The following is a 20,521-nucleotide window of genomic DNA, read 5'->3' as shown; positions in this document are numbered from 1 at the left end:
TTTTTTTTTTTGGTTTTTCGAGACAGGGTTTCTCTGTGTAGCCCTGGCTGTCCTGGCACTCACTTTGTAGACCAGGCTGGCCTCCAACTCAGAAATCCGCCTGCCTCTGCCTCCCGAGGGCTGGGATTAAAGGCGTGCGCCACCACGCCTGGCGACCTCTTCTATTTTTAATATGCTTGGTGAACACAATTATTTCAAATGTAATCACATTTTAGCTTTTTTCTCAAACATTTCCTTCCTGGTAGGGTATGCATGTTTATTCTCTTTATTCCCTCCAAATGCTACACTGCCAATCTCAAGCAACTGTTTGATATCTTACTTCAAGTGTGGCTTTGGTACGTGAGAGCTTTGCACGATTCTGCTTATTTAAAACAAGAAGAAAGCAAACAGATATGAGAAACCTATGTAGCTATCTGAGGACGTTTTTGAGGTTTTTATAAAATTGGAAATTGTAAAAACGAAAAACAAATGTGTTTTTAAGCTGTGTGTTATTACTTCACTTCTGAGCATCCCGACTACCTCTTATTGAATTATTATCACCTTGAGTCTTATTTTGAATCAGCATATATACACTAACGTACCTCTTATTGAATTATTATCACCTTGAGTCTTATTTTGAATCAGCATATATACACTAACGAAGTAATAAGTAATGCCCTGATGTACCCTTCTTCTAGTATTTCCTCCATAATAACAAGCAGCCTGTGATGTCTTATGTGTTTGTTTTATGTGATAACCTCCTTCATACCCAGTTTTAGAATTCTACTGGTATTTTCCTGCTTCTTCAATATTTTCTGAATAAAAATTTGACCTTTAGGTTGCCAAGTTAATAAATTCTTTCAATTCCTGTGAAATGAAACGGGTAGTCATAATTCAGCGAATTATAATACACTGTGTAGAAAATTAAATCTTTCCCCAAGTGACACTGCCTGGTAATCTTTATTTTTCACAAATTTTCCTTAAGAATGTTTCTATTTCCAATTACAGACACAGGGCAAGGTAAAATCATATATAACTATAAAATATGGGATCTATAATTATATATAGCAGCATCAATAAGAATCAAAAATTCCAAGCTGATTCATATAACCTCTAAAACATATCAACCTCAAGATGAATCTCAGAGCGCTGGTAACCTGTGGAGGGTGTTTTCCAGTTAGTGAAGGTTTTCACTGATAATGTTTCCAAAGTTAAAACATTAAAAAGCTGCTGTTAGTGATAGGAAACCTGTGGGTACTACCAATTGTATTCTTTTTTTTTTTAAACATTTACTTATTACTGTATGTAAGTACACTGTAGCTGTCTTCAGACACACCAGAAGAGCATCAGATCTCATTACAGATGGTTGTGAGCCACCATGTGGGTTCTGGGATTTGAACTCGGGACCTCCAGAAGAGCAGTCGGTGCTCTCTTAACCACTGAGCCATCTCTGCAGCNCCCCCCCCCCTTTTTTTTGTTTGTTTGTTTTGTTTTTGTTCGAGACAGGGTTTCTCTGTGTAGCCCTGGCTGTCCTGGAACTCACTCTGTAGACCAGGCTGGCCTTGAACTCAGAAATCCACCTGCCTCTGCTTCCCAAATGCTGGGATTAAAGGCATGCACCACCACGCCCGGCCTCAATTGTATTCTTTAATTAAAAACTTTGTATACAATATATTTTGATCATGTTCTCCCTCCACTTCAAGTCCTCTCAGGACCCTACCCATCCAACTAACAAGACACAAACAAACACAAAAAGAGAGGTGCTTGCTCAGAGTCAGGCCTGCCCAGGGGAGGTTCTTTATATCAAGTGCACTCTCTTCAACTTGATGCAAACCTACTTGTTAAGATCAAAGTAAAAGTATCTACCTAAAAATTGTAATATTTATTATTTAATGATAAACTTCTTGGAAGGTTAACTAGTTACTACAAGAAAGTTTTCAAAATGCTTAGTAATTTAAATGAAAGAGACAATTCAACAAAAAAAAATTTAGCCTGAATGTTTATTTCTATGAGTAGAACTCACCTAAATTAACTTAGTAATATTTGATGACTTTTCATATTTAAGCAATTTGAAAATACTCCAATTTAAAACAGCATCTCACTCTGCAGAACAGGCTGGCGTCCCACTCCTGTTGTCAGTGACATGTTCCAGGCACCTGTCACCATGTTTGGCCCTTACTCAATTATTCATTAGATTCCGTCCACATAGTAGAATCTACTCATCTTTATAGGATGACTAGTCAGTTAGCTGAAAGTTATGAACAGCAAAAACAGGAACCAGAAATCCAAATAACAAAGCTCCTGGCTAAGGGAGAAACCCTCAATCCCAGTGCGCTCTCTAACGCTGCTTACAGTGTGAAGAGAGCTCCCATTTCCCCTAGAGTGCTGCTTGGACCCTTATACTCTCACATTTAAGCAAGGCTTTTCTAACACATAACTGTAGTGATTTAAACTTGTTTTTAAAAGGGAGACACAAAACTCCAAAGCTGTACATGTCTATCTATAATTCTAGTATGAGGGGCAAGTGATATTATTTAAAAAAAGCCTATACTTAAAAATTTTCTAGAAAAAGTAATTACCAGAAAAATTATGAAATTCAAAATGTAACTGAGTTTCTCAAGTGGCATGTTAAAAAGGGAACACAAGAAAACAAAAATTGTATCATAGAGGTAAAAATCCCAAGCTTGTTATAAACATGGAAAGCCTAAAAACCATCTAAAGCACACACCTCCTCAGGCCAGAAAGGCGCTACTGTGAACCTCAAGATGTCCCTGAATAAGGTAGGAGGTTAAAAAACAACTTGGGAGTATTTTGATCACTTACTCAGGCCTTTTGATCCCATGTCGTCAGGGATCTCCTGTAGAGAGTAGTCCCCAGAGAGCAAGCAATAAAAAGATAATCAAAGAAAATAGTTGTCAGTGATGCATAGAATTGGTGCTACTATAAGAGACAGTTCCAAGACCATTACAGGTACACACAGCGTACAAAGCACGCTTGTAGATTTTTCAAAGTTTAGAATAAGCTACCAATTAAATGTTATCAACACAAAGGATGAAAACTGGAGGTTAGAGGTTAATTAAAAAAGAAAGGCAAATTTTCAGGGCATTTTACAAGTAAAATGTATATTTCCTATATTTAATGATGAAACAAGATAAAATGGAATGATTCCAGATGATCTAGTATCAGAAACGGGCAGTGCTATATCTTTAAATCAGGTACCTTCTTCTTTTTCCTCAGAAGTAATCTTTGAATGTGTAAATGTTAAGTGCTTCTTATATGAACCCTTACTTCAAAGAATTATATTTATTTTTATATGTCATAAACAGATAAGATGCGGTTCAAGATTTCCTAGGTGCCAGAAAAGTCAAGACTGGCAAACAAATCAATTTGTGCGTATTAAATTTCCCTGGTGAAGAAATCAGTAACCTGTTGCAGCTCTTGAAACTGTCTCCATGGTAACAGCCAACTGCAGGGCAGTAGGTCCCTCTAGTTCTATTATCAGTTGACCAATGGATCCACATACTTACGGTCAGCATCACTCGTTTCCTGTTCACTCTGGTCCTTGTTCTTGTAGAAGGGAAATTTTCGGGAAAAGAGGTTCTTTTTACGCTTGTCATTGAATGACTGCTGAAGAAGAGAAGGAGGGGCAAAACAAAGGGGTGTCTACTTCTGTGTGCACAAAGGCCCAGCCTAGCAGCTATGGAAGCTGACTCCTGGGACCACAGTTTGCATGCAGTTTGCATGAATTTTATACTGTTCACATGGAAAATGGATTTCTAATTTTGTATAAGGTTTTATTGTTCTATTATTTTGTAAATGGTAAATATTAAAATTTTAGAGCACATTCAGCTTTATCTTAAAGAATAAATGCTACTTGACAAAAATGTTAAAAAGGTTTAATCAGATTATTATTATAGTATAAATCAAGCTAATATTTATTTTTATGACTATGTATTTTTCTAGGAAATTTCCAAGGTACAGTACTAGATACGTAATATCACATTATTTTTAGTGTTAATTGCTGCTCAATTATCTTCATGTATTAAGTAGCAATCTTGACTTTACTTTGTCCTAATTATATATTTTCTTTTATGCATTTTATTTGTGGCTATAATGAGTTAACACAACAGCCAATATTAACAAAGCGAACCTAAATAATTATGAGGATGTTCTTAATTAAAAAATTGCTTTTTTTTTTCTTCTTCAGAGAAAAAGGTAAGTGCTGAACTCTGTGACATACAGATGGAAAGACATTGTGCAGTCCCTGACTGGAGCTCGTGAGGCACGAAGGATGACGACATTTACTGCAGAGGAAGAGCCCCCCAGCAATTCTCCTGTTCTGGACTTTCTTAGTGGAAGTGACCTTACCCAGCTGTGACATTAAAACCAATCATCTGGAGTGGGGACATATGAAGTTTTTGGGAGGCAATGCTAGGGATGGCAAGTGACTCACCAATAAGCCACACCATTAGCCCCAAAGACAGAAATTCTGTTTTGATTTTTCCAGCTGAGCTGTGCCCGAGGATGCCACTCTACCCTTTTACCACCCGCCCTTTACTTCCCAGGGTTTCAGGCTCTGTTGGTCAGTCTGGTTTGGAATTAAGAGTGGACTACTTCAGAAATGAACAACTCCGAAGTCTTAAGCTGCATATTTTTTTTAAAAACTTGATATGAATATCGTGGTGAAATCTTATGCTACACTGGATGTGAATTATCTTTTTGCCCAGTGCATCTACTTTGTATACCCTATTGACTCAGGAGTGACTGGGTAGCTGTCTTTGTTATCAGACTGAGTATCTTAGTATCAACGTATTTATGTTAAAGTAAATATCATTTTATTTAATGCACTAAAGCATAAGAGTAGCAATAATGGCTAGTCTATTCTATTGTTATAATTATTGAGTATTAATTTCCTGTGCTACTTTGTAAATTACATTTGTCACAGACATGCACCTGTAAGAGAGATGTAGCACATAGAGGTTTGGTCCCATCCATGCTTCAGGCACTCACTATAGTCTTGGAGTGCATGGTACTCGGCTGAGCGGGCATTGCTGTGTATCACTGGAAGCCTGTGAACATCAGTCTGTACCGTGTGTCCTTGTTTATATTCATGTGGTGAGAACACTTAGGGAATCATTATAAGTGAAGTTAGAGGAGTAATTTCATAAACCGGACAAATGATCTTAGAACATGAAGGTCAGAAGGAACTGGAGAAAAGAGAACTCCTAAGCAGAAGCTAAAACTGCTGTTGTGAGGAGCAGGGCTGCATGCACTAAGTCTGCTTGGGCAGTTATTTTATAAGCTGTCAAGTAGCATCATGTGATTAAAAGTACTTGCTTGAGGCTAAATTTTAGAAAGAAAATTTAAGTTTTAGCAGGAAAATAAGGTAATCTTTCTCTCTCTCTCTTTTTTTTTTGGCATGAGAATCGCTGGCTTAAGCTTGTAGTTTTTAATAAAATTGATTTTTATTTTTTTAAAAAAGGTTATTTACCCTGTTTACTGCATATATAGTGGTCAGAGTCAGTTTCCTAGCACACAACCAAAGAAACATGTAGTTTAAAATGTTTTGATTTTTGTTATCTTTCCAGTTAGCCAAAGAGATATCTCAAGGACACTGTAATACAGGATAGAAAGATGTGTGTTAGTTAAGAAATATATTAATTATACTAATTTAATGTCACCCAGGTGAAGAACTTATTAAAAGTGCAAATATAAATATATAAGTAGCATAAGCAAACAATTAAAAAAAGTGTGTGGAAAATACAAAACTGAAGAGATAGGAAGAAAAACCTTCAGCTTTTTTGTATTTTCAATAGAAATTATTCTTTAATTTTTTAATATCATTGTCATGTTTCAATAAACATAAGAAATGATACAATGCCACAAATTCATGATAGGTATATTAAAAACATAGATATATAATTTCCAAATGTAGCATTTGAAAAATAGCCAAATGAGTGCTAAAACTGTTAATGAGGAACTGAAATGCTAAAGTCAGTATGGAAAACATGTGCAGGTCATCATGTATGGAAAGGAAAGGGAAGGAAAGGGAAGGGAAAACATTACAGAAAGAGATGCAGTTCTGTATCAATGGCAAGCGTATTTTTTACCCCACTCAGTACCATGCATACTTCTGGTGCTGTGTTAGAACACAGTGACTGTGTACAAAGCTGGTTACAGTCAACAAACAAAGACTAAGATTTAAATGTCGTTAATTAAGTTAACTTCTCACAGAATGAAAGGAAAGTTAAAACATGCATCCTCTTTTTAAATTCCTTGGTAGCTTACTGTACTGACTTCTTTTTAAATACATATAAAACAAGTACAGAAAACACTAAGTTATTTAGTATCCTGATATTTACTTGGGATTTTTCTTCCAATAAAAACTTTTAACTTAAATATTGCTTCAGGTTATAAGATGTAATTGTGATTCTGAATTTTATAGAAACTTATCACTTTGAAAAATTGAATTATATAGAACTTATCCAGATATAATTTCTTTAACATAGTAGAGCTGTAAGCACTGAGTGCCTGGTGATGTCTGATGTCCAGTGATGGTAGTGAACAGAAGTAACTTGCTGTAAACATGTTTATTTCAAGTATAATGAAAAGCTTTTAAAATTTGCTTCAGATAAAAAAACCAAACAAACCCAAAGATATAAACATTACGAAAAGTATTTCAATGCAGCATGTGTAGTTTTCTCCCTGCAGGTTATGGGTAACGAGGAGTTGTGTATATCGTATAGCTGAGACCTGTTCTATCTTACTCATCTATCAGCATGCTATATTTTCACACATCCGAACAGTTTTAAACTAAATGGAAAAATAAGTATCTAAATATTTAAGAAATTTTATACATTTCCCCACTATGTATACACCTTCTTTTGACTTTCTTTATCCCAGATTATAGCTTTGTGATGATCTTCACATCAAAAATTGGATTCTAGTAAGAAATTGATTAAGGGGATACAGAGCAAAGACCTCTCTACATGGCTTCACCTGTAACAACTTGTAAACTTACACTATGACTTAAATTAAAAAACCACGCCCCCCCCCCCAGCCCTCTTTAATGACGGGGTCTTACTATGTAACTCTTGATAACCTGAGATTCACTATGCAGAGCAGTCTGGCCTAAAGTTTGCAGAAATCTGTCTGCCTCTGCCTCCTAACTGCCGTGTGCCACCATGCCCAGCAGGTAATAATATTTAATGGAAGTACAGTATAGAAGAACCATTAAACTGGCTGTTCCAAAATACATGCAATTACAAGATGCGTGTTGCCTGTCTATTTCTCTATGGGATTATAAGTGTGCATCATCAATTCAACTAACACAGTCTAGTTAAACCACTGGAAGCTAAATTCGTATCATTTATAAAAATAATACTGATTAAAAGTTACTAAGAATCTATCAAATGACATAATCAGAAAAGGCCTGCAGAATAGGTTTCTGATAGTGAGAGATTACTACTACTCTAATCTGTGGCAAGAGCTGTTCAGTTAATTCTTATGGTGAGTCTTCTCATTTTAACAATAGAGCCAAAATAAAAATGATGGAAATGTACAAGATTTCGTATACTCACCCCTTTATCTCCTCTTGTTTTAGAATTGAATTTCACCGTTTTTAATCGGGCTCGTTCTTTCTTCTCAACTCTGTCAAAGTACAGAAGGTCTTTGTTACTGGAGACTGAATCCTAAGCCATATTTATGTTAGACTTATTTTCTAGTACTGAGTCCTGATGTCTAGAATTTTTTCTTCTGTTTTTAAGCTGGAGTTTAACAATGTGTCCAAGACTGATGTGAAGATGTTGATTCAAAACCTTATCTTAGCCTTCTGAGTAGTTGGAATTTACAGGTCTACATTACTATTCCTGGTAATAATATTTTTCTCTGTAAAGATTTTTATGTATGCACGTATATGTTGAAGTTAAACGTCAATGTTAGATGTCTTCCTTACTTGCTCCTTACCACTAAGAATACATTTAGTTGAATGTATGTATGTAAGAAAGGACAAGTGTGTAGGCACTCAGGAAGGATAGAAGAGTGGGGTCCTCTGGGAGCTAAAGTCATAAGCATACATGACTTAGATGTTGGGAATCAAGCTTGGGTCCTCTGCAGTATATGCTCTTAACTACTGAGCCATCTCTTCAGCTCTCATCCTACTTTTTTGAGGCAGGTTTCCCACTAAGTCTACAGTTTACCAATTTGGCCAAGCACACTCCAGAGATCGTCCTGTCTGTTGGAATTCCTGGTATGTACTGTCCTGAACCTGACTTTTTTTTTTTTTTTTTTTGTNTTTTTTTGGTATTTTTTCGAGACAGGGTTTCTCTGTATAGCCCTGGCTGTCCTGGAACTCACTCTGTAGACCAGGTTGGCCTCGAACTCATAAATCCACCTGCCTCTGCCTCCCAAGTGCTGGGATTAAAGGCGTGCGCCACCACTGCCCGGCTAGAACCTGACATTTTTATGTGCGTGTGACATTTGTGTGGCACTTTATAGACCAAGCTACCCCACCACTCCCTAGTAAGTCCAATATAATTAAGAGCCTTGGTTGACACCACTTATTCTAAAATTCCTCAAGCCTGCAGATAGATGAGCTACTTTACTGTGAAGAAAGCTCTTTAGTACTAAACCACAGTACACAAGTACACACTTACATGCATTCAGTCCCCTAATTACATTGAAAAGTCAGCCATCACTTCTGACTTTAGTCAGTTTCTAGGATTCCTTCTTTCTTTTAAACACTAGCTTACCATAGGACATATATGATGAAAATAAAGCTTGAGGGACAAAGAAAGTGTAGCAAAACTCAATTTGGATGTAATAATACAATTAAGATCTTGGATATTATAATAATAATTATTATCTTGAAAATTTTTGTACTGTTCTGTAGCTCTGAAATGTAAAACCATGTGGAAAAAAATTAAGTTTAATTCCAATAATCTGTATGTATAAAGATGTAGCAGTGTACAAGCCAGAGCTGGAAAGTACTGTGGAAGGGAGACAACAGGTAACTTGCGTTCCTTATGTCTCTGAGTGAAAGGTAACTTTGGGAACAGGTTAACAGATGCTGGGAGGACTTTAAAAAATGTTGAATTTTGAATTTTCTTTTATCTATATATTGAGCATGGAGGCTCATTCCTATAATCTCTTTATGCAAGAAGGTGAGCAGGAGGATTATTGTGAGCTTGAGGTCAGTCTGTATGACAGAGTGAGTTCTAGCTACATTGGGCTATATTTTATTGTTTCTCAAACAAACAATAAAAGGGTCTCCTACCCAAATATGCAAATTAAAAAACCCAAAAACTTTAGATACAGTGACATCAATCTAAATCATGCAAATGTGGTTTCACATAAATGAAACTTTTTATAAACCTTTAAATTACAGCTTTTAAGTATGATAGCATATTGCAGGTAAACTAGCAGAACAGCCTATGAAAACTATCTAGCTAATATTTTATTATGGGTGCAAGAGAATCTTAACACTCATCAATTAAAGCCCTATGTTCTTCACTACTCCAGAAGAATACTTGGGAGTCTGTGGCATGAGTAATTTGTAAACTTGTTCCAGTCCTTACTGAGGGTACCACTAACCTAGAATTAATTAATTGAACATTTACCATTCAAATCCTTCTTTTATTCAGCAAATAGATAGTATTTGTAATTGCTATTCCTGAAATAAAATCAAGAAGTGTGAGAATTATAACTCTTCATGGTATTAGATTTCTGGATAAAAGAGTTTTACTTAAGAAAACATAAATTTTAAAAACACTCAAGAAAAAAATAAAGGTGCCTGCATCTCCCTGAAGCTGGTGGTTATGAACTGTCCAGAGCAGTCCATGGCACTGTAGGAGGATGCCATGCCTTTCTTTAATGTGCAGACAAGGCTGGGCATTAGCCTAGGTTGTCACTTGATGATCCCTCTTAGTGCCATGCCTTTGAGGAACAGGAAGAACGTGCATATGGAATTGGTGCTATCAGAGTGCAGTGTAAATGTGGAGATTTTGAAAACTTTTTTGTGTGTGGGCACAAAATGCTGAAGGGTATGGTGACATCAAGTGGCAGGAGGATAATGGGAGGGAGCCTCCCCAGCACCTACCCACACCTTTTGGCCAAGGGGAAACCCAGGCCCTGAGCAGAGCAGAGCAAAGGGCTGTATTTTTATGCTCTCTGTTTTCCACAGGAAAGATGGCTAATGAAAGCTTCTTCATCTAAGTGTGTATAAACAAAAAACCATTCTATCGTACATCTAAACAAAACGGCAAATGTGTTGTGTCTTCCTACTCTATTTTACGGTAGAAACATAATATTCTATAGTACTACTTATGAACCAGAGAATGGATAGACACTTCAAGATGTATCCCGTGTGTTCATTTTTTCCCCATCTAAGTCAGCATGTTTCTCTCTGCTTGAGGGCACACATAAAGCCTTTGTAAGGTATGAGGCTCCAAAGGACGACTTTTAGGAGCTTTAACTTTGATATTTAACATGTGAGGTTTCTACTGAATCAAGAAGGCAGAGAGGAGTTTCTGAATCAAAGCATACTATATAATAATATAGGAAAGAAGAATGCCAAAGGCTGCACTCCTAAAATAACATTTTCCATCAAACATATGATTATACAACAGATGGATCTTGCTAAGTATATAGCTCTAGCTAACAATAGTTATAACCCTCCAACCAGTAATTACAAATCCTGGCAATACTTTAATATTGTTCTTGGGCTTAAGATACAGTTCAGTGATGGAACGGTTGTATAGCATGCACAAAACCCTGGGGCTCAATTATTAGTACTGCAAATAAAATAAAATATTTCTATCTGTTTGTGCTACGTAAGAGAGACAGATGATTTGGGGTATTTTTCAGTTAAAAGAAGTATAAATCCAACTCATCAGCGAACTTGATGGTGAATGAAGTAACCAGCAAGGATACCATGTTTGCTAGCTACCTCGACATAAGTCTGGTTAATGAAATAAAAAGATAGGAAGCATACTACAAGATTTTCCTTTCTTCTCCTCTTTCTATTAATTTTTTTTTCCAGCCCTAGGGATTGAACTCAGGCCTCATGCATGTTGGGTAATCAAACCTAGTCCTCTAGAAGAGTAACCAGTGCTCTTAACTGAACTCTCTCTCCAGCCCCCTAAAAGATAAGTTGGTAACTGTATTTTCTAGTCATATCATTGGTTACTTTTCTGTTTGTTTGTTTGAGACAGAGTATGTCAGTATGTAGCCTAGACTTGCTTGGAACTCACAGAGTATGTATGCTATCTCCACTGGTTACATTTAAATGTGACAGAATTAAATAGTAATGAATCACACCATGGAAAACAAAGCACAGAATCACTATTCAAGAAAAGATATTAATTAATTTATTCACCTTTCTTAACGTTTGAATTCATTAATCATGGGGCTCAAAGCATTTTAAAATTGTGTCTATTTAAGTATAGCAATGCATACCTGCGTACCTGGCATTTGGAAGGTTCAGATAGAAAGGCATCGAAAATTCAAAGTAAGCCTGTGAGACATAGCAACACTATGTCTCAAAAAACAAGGCTGAGGAGATGGCTCAGAGAATAAACTGTTTGATGCACAACTCAGATCCTCAGAGTCAACATAAAACAAGAAAAGGTCCTGTATATTTGCAATCCCTCCAGTGATCCTATGGTGATGTAGAGACAGGAGGATCTTTGAAAGTTCACAGGACTAGCTAGCCCAATATAAGCAGTATAAACAAGAGATCCTGCTGCAGACAGAGCAGAAGACAAGGACTGGCAGCTAAGATTGCCCTGCCACACGTGTGTCATGCACATGTGAGCCTACACACACACACACACACACACACACACTCACACCCCCCCCCATAGTTTGATTTGTTATACATATTGATGTGCACAGGTAAAACAATTGCTATAAATCATGCTAATTAATTTAACACACCTCAATAACCTCTCACGCAATTACTTTTAAAACATTCTTTGATGGTGAAAAACTTAGGCTCTACTTTCTCAGCAAATTTCAAGTACACACTTCAGTCTTGTTACTATGGTTCATCACAGTAGCATTCTGGAATTTATTCTTTTATAACTGAAACTACCTCATCTCCTGACCAACATCTTCCCATTCCTCTTCCACCTACTACTTCTCTTGTAACTTCCAGTAATTGTAACCTCCAGTAACCTCTAGAATATTTTATATTTCACAGAAGTGAAACACAGCACTTGACTACAGTAAGAGAAATGTCAAGTAAACAATATAAATGCCCTACTTTGAAGTAATAAGAAAACCTATTTACCTTCGTTTACTAGGAATCACTCCCACTTCGTCCCTCTCCCCGTCTGGGGTGACCTGTCTGGCTTGCCACCACTCGTCGTCAGAAGCATTGATAACATGGAGAATGTCTCCAAAGCTGAAGTTCAGTCCTTGACTGGGAAGCCCACTGTCCTTAGTCTTGTCATAATCAAAAAGGGCTCTAGACTCAAGAAAAAAGTTCATAACCACTTGTTACTGTGGTACTAATCAATTTTAAAAATTCATGGGATCACAGAAGTATACATAATTTGTACAGAGAAGTTATTAGTATAGTATAAAAAGGTTAGGCTTGATTTTACATTATATATAAGATAGTAACAACAACAACAACAACAAAGAAATCACAGAAATCACTCTGTAATGGAAACAGTCTAAGTCTATTATTTATTGCTTTGAGTGTTTTAGGATAGACTGCATGCTGGATTATTTATTTGAGACCGGAAATTGCTGCATTGAATATGAGTATGTGTATGAATTGCCACAGGTCCCAACTTCAGTCTTCTTGCCTCAGCCTCCTCGGTGCTGAGATGTGACTTCTTATCTTAGTGCTTTCTTACTGTGTTGTCTAGGAAATGAAACTGACACTGGTGATTCACTCACGGCTTCTACTGGACAGTGACATAGAGGGCTTTAGAGGGTGGTCTCAGTGCTGAACCCAGCACACTTCCTGGTATGCTGCCCTTTGCTTTACTCTGACAGCTTATTTGGCTTCCCTCTGCTTTTTCCCTCTTATTAGACGGGGCTAAAACTGACACACTGTAGAGCTGTTCTGAGGATTCCATCAGGTTTAGTAACGTGTGTAAGGGAAATTTAAAAAAATCTCTGGGCACACTGGGTTACATCTGTACTTTCAGCTACCATGGAGGCTGCTTGAGTCTAGTAGTCCAGGGTGAGCTTTGGTAACATAGTGACCCCCATCTCACGATAAAGAATAAAAATAAAAACATTGGCATCCCCAAATTTCATTAACTAAAATATAACAAATTATATTAGATTTGTAAATGAGAAATTATATAGCTAGTCTAAAAAATAAAATATAAACATTTTTATCTACTTTGATTAGATATTTAGGGAAAAGCCTCCCACCCATAGATAAACTAGCTAGATATGCAAGTATACAAGTTGATATCAATATAGTGATTACTCTGCCAGCTAATTACTTCTTCCACTTGTTTGCAAATGTAGAAATAATATTAGTTTGAAAGTCATTATCAATGAAAATTAAGTACAAATTGCCAAGTTATTTTAAAAAGATATTGTATTAATTTAATTTACAGCAGTAAAATGTAAAGTTCTTCAAAATTTGTTAAAAGGAAATTTGCTAATTAACATACAATATTTAAACTTAATTCTTAAGTCCAAATAAACTCTCTTAAAAGTCCAAGAAAGGGCTGGACTGAGGTGTGCACTTGCCCGTGAGTCTGATCCTGAACAGCAGGGAGAAATAGTGTGACCCCAAGCACACGCAGCAAACAGGCGAAGAGAGAACCAGAGAGAACTGTGGCAATCAGACTGAAATACTAAACAGCTATTATTTTATCTTAATCTGAAAACTGAAAATTAAGGTAAAACCTTTTCACACTTCTCAACACTTTAGTCTTTCATAGTAGTACTTTATTTTGTTGTTTTATGCATAGAGTATATACAAGGAAATACAATCTAACCAAGCTCATATAGTCATTACCAAAACATCAACCTAAATTATCTTTGATAGTCTACAATTATTTCTTTTTTATACCACTATTAATTCAAAAGGTCACATAATTTACGTTATTAAAGTTAAAATATTCCAAATCTTGAGAGTATAATGTCAGAAAAATCACTCATGAAAATGTTTTTTTTTATTGGTTTGCACTGAACTTTTCTATAGAAAATCCAAGTTAGTCACAGTAAACAGACAGACAAACAGGATCTGCTTACACAATTAGATTATGTCACAGTCCCACCGACGCTTACCTGACATAGAGGGAGCGCTTCTGGCTGGTTCGAAGAGACCCTGACCCTGAACTGACACTGCTGTTCATCATCTGCTCCCGTAAGTCATGGATTTTAGCTTCAAAACGACTGTACTCTGATGGAGAAAAAAAAAAAAACCTAAATATTCCTAAAAACAAGTTTTTAAAGATAAAACATAAGCTATATATAATGTCTTAAAATTGACCAAGTAGGCTGGAAGTTTAACACAGCAGTAAGCTTCTAGCTACTGGAAATCAGAACTGGCTGGTAGAGGATATTGTTGTTCAAGTCACATTTAAGGCAACTCTATGAATCAAATAATACTAGCAATTTTATATTATATTTTCATTTGGATGTAAAGTTGAAAATAGGAATTATTCCAGTTTTTAATTTAAAAAGTCAGATACTTTGATGGATAAAATTTTCTTAAGAAAAACTAGCTACTTACTTTCAAATGTAGAACTTATGTAGAATAACAATGGGAAAAAATCCAAACTAGCCAATAGGTGTAAATAACTATTTTGTAATTTTTAAATTGCTGAAATGACAAAAAAGGCAATCAGAAGTAACATTCATAAAACTTAAAAAACATTAAAATTTTTTTGACAAATGGCTATTTTAATCTATCCCCTGGAACTGTGAGCCTGCTCAAAAGCTGGGACTTACAACAGTATCTTTTTTGGATGATGTACAGTATCTTCTAATTTGTTTTTTTCTGATGTGTCTACACAGACTGAGGCTATGATGCCCCCATGTAACCTACCGAAACTTTCATCTGTCTTGTTACTAAGTCCGATAATGTTATTGTCTTTGACCACTTGATAAGAGGTGCCTGATGGGTTATCTCTCTCTTTCAAGTGAGTTATTAAATATGTATACATCTCTTAACTCTTAAAAAACAAAGCCTAGTTATTTATTGTATGTTGAGGTAGGGTGTATAGATCCCATGAACCCTGTGTGGACCCAACTTGTCAAAAGACAATTTGAGGACACTGGCTCTCTTGTTTTACTGTGTGAATTAGGGGCTGAACGCAGATCATCAGGCTTGGTCCTGCCTTTACTTGATCATCTCACTAGCCCATTAAGCTTTTAATTAGTCATTTAACGAACATTGGTAAGGACTCCTAACTTATTTAGTAGGTTATACTTAGTATATCAGTAATTTGAAACAGACATTGTCAATTTGTATGTCTTGTTCCATATTGAAATTTTTTTTTTTGGTTATGTTTCTATCATTGCTTGAGTATTGTACTTTTTGGCACAGAGTATCATAAAATAACGTATTTTCTCTGCCTGAATCTGGAAGCCAGGCATCTGTTCCAAAAGCCTCAGTTTTTTTTTTTTTAAAGATTTATTTATTATTATATGTAAGTACACTGTAGCTGTCTTCAGACACTCCAGAAGAGGGAGTCAGATCTCGTTAAAGATGGTTGTGAGCCACCATGTGGTTGCTGGGATTTGAACTCTGGACCTTCGGAAGAGCAGTCGGGTGCTCTTATCCACTGAGCCATCTCACCAGCCCAAGCCTCAGTTTTTAAAGAGAATAGATTTAGATCAGAAAGCAAGATCTAGGGGCTATGTATGCTCATTACTACTGGGGTGTGACTGTAGTATCAGGGGTAAGACATATCAGATATTTATATATGCACATAAAGATGTTTATAACTGAATTTACATCTACTGAAACTGAAAATTGAGTTCATACTCAATTTTCTAGTTTTAACCCAATGTCACAGAATATATATTTAGCTTTTTTCCTCTTTGTATTTAACTCATAAAAACCATGGGTAATACCAGCTTAGCATGTACATCCCCTTTATGTTTCTGAACACAACCAAGTGACTGCTCTCATCATTATCACTACTCTCCTGCGTGTGCTTACTGCTCAAACTGGGACAGCCCGACAGGAAGCCCTGCTGGTGGGCCGGTCCAGCGGACTACTACAGCACTCCCTGCCCCCAACTAGCCCCGAAGTGGGCCCTGCTCTGCTCTTCCTAATGACTGTGGGACTTAAGTGATCAGGTTGTGGAAGAGAAAGCTCTCTAGCTTCAATTAAAAAACGTTTCCCCAGTTTCCTTACTCCCCCTTAGGAAATACCAGTCCCAGTTAAATACAGTGTTTTATTATTTTCAGGACATTTCTGATTCTATGAAGTCACTGTCTGTTCTTTGCATATCCCAAGACTATTATGTAAATACATCATTTGTTTAAGCATGTGTTTTCTGGCATGTACTTGTTTGTGAAGAAATTATTCTGATTCTTATTTTCAGTTTTCAAGCAGGTTCCTATGTGATTTAGTCCTGATCTGTTCATTTTTATCTAAAATTTAAGTTTCTAGAAACTTTTTTTAAGCCCTGGAACGTGGTGGGGAGGGAGAGAGGAGAGAGAGGAGGTGGGGAGGGGGGAGAGGGGAAGAGGAGGGGAGAGGGGAGAGGAGGGGAGAGACTGACTGACTTAGCTTTCCCTAAAATTTTGGAATTTTGGGTAGGCTTTGTAATGGCTTCACCCTTCTAGACTGAAGCTTCTTTTTTTGTTGTTTCTGCCAATTGTTCAAAGATATGATCTAATATGCTGAGAGCTCCTATTTCATTATGTATTTACCCTATTAACAGAGAGTGAGTTACAGTTGGCTGTTGTAGCCCGATGCCTGCAAATCCATTGCACTCAGTAGGCAGACTACACAAAACCTTGTCATGCTATTACACTATACCCTATGTCTCTCCCGTTGCTTTGCCCTGTACTGCGGGTGATATCACAGGGCTTGGTAGCTCTTTATAGCTTGCTTACATCAGTTTTTATTTTGGGGTTTATGAAGAGTTCCACCTAGTTTTGTTACAGGCTGTTAATAAATTTTAGTTTCGCTGTCCTAATGGGGCATTAAATCTACCATTTCATTTTCTAGTAGTACCATTGAATCTATGCTTCTGATTTTTAAGTGACTGTATTGATAACTGCTGTGAGCATACATGTGTCATGACTTGATGGTCAGAGGACATCAACTGTGGGTTCTGGATTAAATTTGCATCTTGTATGAGTGCTTGATGTCACTGAGCCACCGCGCCTGGCTCCAGGGTTTCCTGTGCTGCTTATTTGGTTCTGAAACACAGACTCACTGTGCAGCCTAGAGTGTCCTCACACCTGCTATCCTCCTGCACCAACCTTCCAAGCAGTAGAACCAAGCAGGCACTATAACCCCAGCTCTAACCATTCTGTGCTTTTAGTATTTTAGCAATCATCCTCAAAAACAAGAGATGGGTTTTTCAAAGTGCATTACTTCTGTTTTAAAAATATTTTAGCATTATATATATATATATTTTTTTGTTTTTTAATTTACTCACTATGTCGAGGACAGTTTGAGCTTGTGACTCATGTCTCTGCCTTCATAGCTCTGGAACTATAGGGCTACGCAGCAAAACCCTGTAACAATTTTACTTTTAGCAAAAGCCTATCTGTAACAATTAGTTAGCAAAATCCCCTCAAACAGACACTGCTCTTAAAGGAAAGTAACTTACTAGTTCCAAGTTAGCACTTTTTAGGATGGTTTGAAAACTCTCATGGTTCTAAGAGCTCCACAATATTTAACAATATGTTCACTACATTTCAGGTAGGCCACTGCTATTTTCCACTTGAGGGGTTGATTATGATAAGCCTTGGGCAATTTTAGACATTCATCATTTTAGAAAATTGAAAATTTTCTGCATAAAAAGCACATTCCATTTTACAGTGAGGCAGGAGAGCGCTTTCCTGATAAGGAGTCAACAGTCTCAGGTACTAGGAAACATTTACGATCGGGCACTGGAGTGATTACTGCTAAGTTCTTAAATGTATGATGTGTTTTGTCATTTTTATATTTATAGTCATCACTACTAAGAATTCCTTGTAATATTTTCTTTATGATCATTTTCCACACATTTCTCAATGTTACTTCATTTAATCAGTTCACACCTGTCATCCTATCTCCACTATTAACCATTCTGGATATATTTCCTCTGGGGAGAACTCTGTCCCCCTTTTTTTTGGTCGTGGGCACCCTTCTCCTAGAAATCCTTCAAACTCTTAGCAGAGCTGCTACCAGGAAAGAACAGGCTAGGCGTCACACAGAAAATGTTTGCCAGCATTTCTGAAACTGTTGGACTAAAACATATATTTCATATAACATATTAAAGTTATTTGAAACAACAAAAATAGAATGTGCATGCTTATTGAGGAGAGATAATGTTTAATGCCACCCTAGCCCCATTCACACTTTAGGATCCACAAGTTTGGTATTCAGGAAAATTTGGAAAATACTAAACATATATAAGACAAATCCATATAAAGAAACCAATCTGGAATGGGAAACATATACTAAATACTACTTGAATAACCAAACAAAAAGAATTCTCTTTTATTCAAAAAATTTTTAAAAATTACAACTAGAATAGCACTATCTTTCAGTATTCTTCAGAATAGTACTTCGCCAGACTGACCCTCTCAAACAAAACAAAACGAAACAAAACAAAACCAGCTTGAAAGATGATATTAACAGATGCTTAGAAATCACAAAATACTCGAAAAACAAACAAACAAACAAACAAAAAGAAATCACAAAATAAGATTAAGCACCAAAGAAAGAGGAAAAGGGAAATCCCTGGGGACACTCAGTGATGACAGGAAAGGCTGAGTGGCCAGTGAACAGGCTCCATATGGGGCATGTGCCAGGCTTAGGTAACTCAAAGGCCATAAAAACTCAACTGTATGCGCTGTGTTCCATCACACAATGCTTCCAGTTAGCAGGAAGTTCTTATGAACGTACTGAATTGAAATTCCAAACATGTATTTACTTTCTGAAGGATTTTTAGATAAAAGAATTAAATTATAATCACACCACGTCCCTCTTCCCTTTCCCCCCTCTAGCCCCTCCCACGTCCTCCTCCTCCTCTTTCTGTAACTCATGTCTTCCTTTTATTGTTATTGTCACACACACAACACATAAATACAGTAACACAACCTGCTAATTATGCACATGTTGCATAGATACATTTGTTTTCCTTTGAAAACACTGCCATACTTGGCGGTTCTCTGAGAGTTCAAGGTCAGCCTGGTCTACAAAGCAAGTGCACAACAGCCAGGGCTCTGCTACACAGAGACCCTGTCTTGAAAAGCCAAAAAAAGAAAGACAAAAACACCAAAAAAACCGAAAACCCAAACTCAACAACAAACTAAAATCCAAACAAACCAAAACTTCTAATATTTCCGCTTTTCTCTCTTTTTGTTCTAGCTTCCTACTGTGCGCACTGTACACAGTGTCTGGGTGTGCTAGCTTTCACTCATCTCTAACTCTGCTCTTACACTTACACTTCGCAGGGTTTCTGTCAAAGTGAACTGTTAAGGAAGCCGAGGTTGAACTTCATGTCACCTGCACCTGTTGCCAAGCTTTGCTGCTGCTCTCTGCTCGGCATTAATTACCTTCATAGGAATGTTATGAACACCCAGGCTAGGTGCTCTTAAATTACTTACTACTCTGAGTTGAACTTTGCTGGAACAAGAAAACTAGAGTAAGTAAAATAGCTGGTAATTATTTATTTTCAGTATTTCATTTAATGCCTAAATTATAAACCACTTCATTTTGCTCCTTCAGCCGCCTCATTTTCCTTCCTTATGTTGTTTATGAACATCAGTGAGCATGTTTCTAATATATCCTTCTGGGTTTTCAAACGCATGAATCCTGCTGAGGCTTTCTTTCCTGCTGACCTGTAATGCTGATGGTAATGCAGCCTTATGCATGCTCACTATGGACCGCCTCCAGTTTTCCATCATCACTTTCTCCCCCTAGGAATCTAGTCCAACTCCGTTGTGATGCTTTACTCTCGAGAAAGACAGTATGCCACAAACTTTATTCTTCTATTGTAAATAACAATAAAGACTACTAGGAAGTATCTATCTGTTATTAATAAGTATAATCTAATTTAAAAGAAAAGATTCTGAATAACTTCATTTTCTTTGGCAGCAGCATTATTTTTACTTACAGTTTTTATTACTCTTTTTTGAATCAATGAGTTAGTAAAAGAGATAGTTAGATGTGGTAAATTAAAAGTCAGATTAAAAAGAAACTTGAAAATTAATTCAAATAATGGTACAATCTCAACAATTGGCAGATGAAGTGTTCTAATTCTAATGAAAAATATTTCTGACCTGGAAAATGAATTTGTTTAGACTGGACAAATACTAAATTGACAAACTGAAAAACACATGAGAAGATAAAATTAGAAAATGAGACATTCTTTTTTTTTTTTTTTTT

At 36.6% G+C, this 20,521-nt stretch overlaps 1 protein-coding gene across 24 annotated transcripts in view; it reads right to left on the bottom strand.

Moving 5' to 3' along the window:
* Dlg1 (discs large MAGUK scaffold protein 1) overlaps window positions 1-20,521 on the bottom strand; it is a 201,151-nt gene that overhangs the window by 25,401 nt on the left and 155,229 nt on the right. For 11 of the 24 annotated variants that reach the window (XM_029470491.1, XM_021185190.2, XM_029470487.1 and 8 more), the window contains 4 exons: window positions 14,242-14,356; window positions 12,269-12,445; window positions 7,560-7,629; window positions 2,803-2,836 (listed from right to left, as the gene is read on the bottom strand). In XM_029470491.1, coding sequence (XP_029326351.1) covers window positions 2,803-2,836; window positions 7,560-7,629; window positions 12,269-12,445; window positions 14,242-14,356 — 396 coding nt within the window. Of the gene's footprint in view, window positions 1-2,802; window positions 2,837-3,506; window positions 3,607-7,559; window positions 7,630-12,268; window positions 12,446-14,241; window positions 14,357-20,521 lie in introns of all 24 variants that reach the window. The other 13 variants (XM_021185184.2, XM_029470486.1, XM_029470482.1 and 10 more) reach the window with 2 other exon arrangements.

This window comes from Mus caroli, chromosome 16 (assembly GCF_900094665.2).
Source record: "Mus caroli chromosome 16, CAROLI_EIJ_v1.1, whole genome shotgun sequence".
In the NCBI taxonomy this organism is placed as follows: Eukaryota; Metazoa; Chordata; class Mammalia; order Rodentia; family Muridae; genus Mus; species Mus caroli.
The sequence above is the reverse complement of the archived record's forward strand: the minus strand, read 5'-3'. Positions and strand labels throughout refer to the sequence as shown.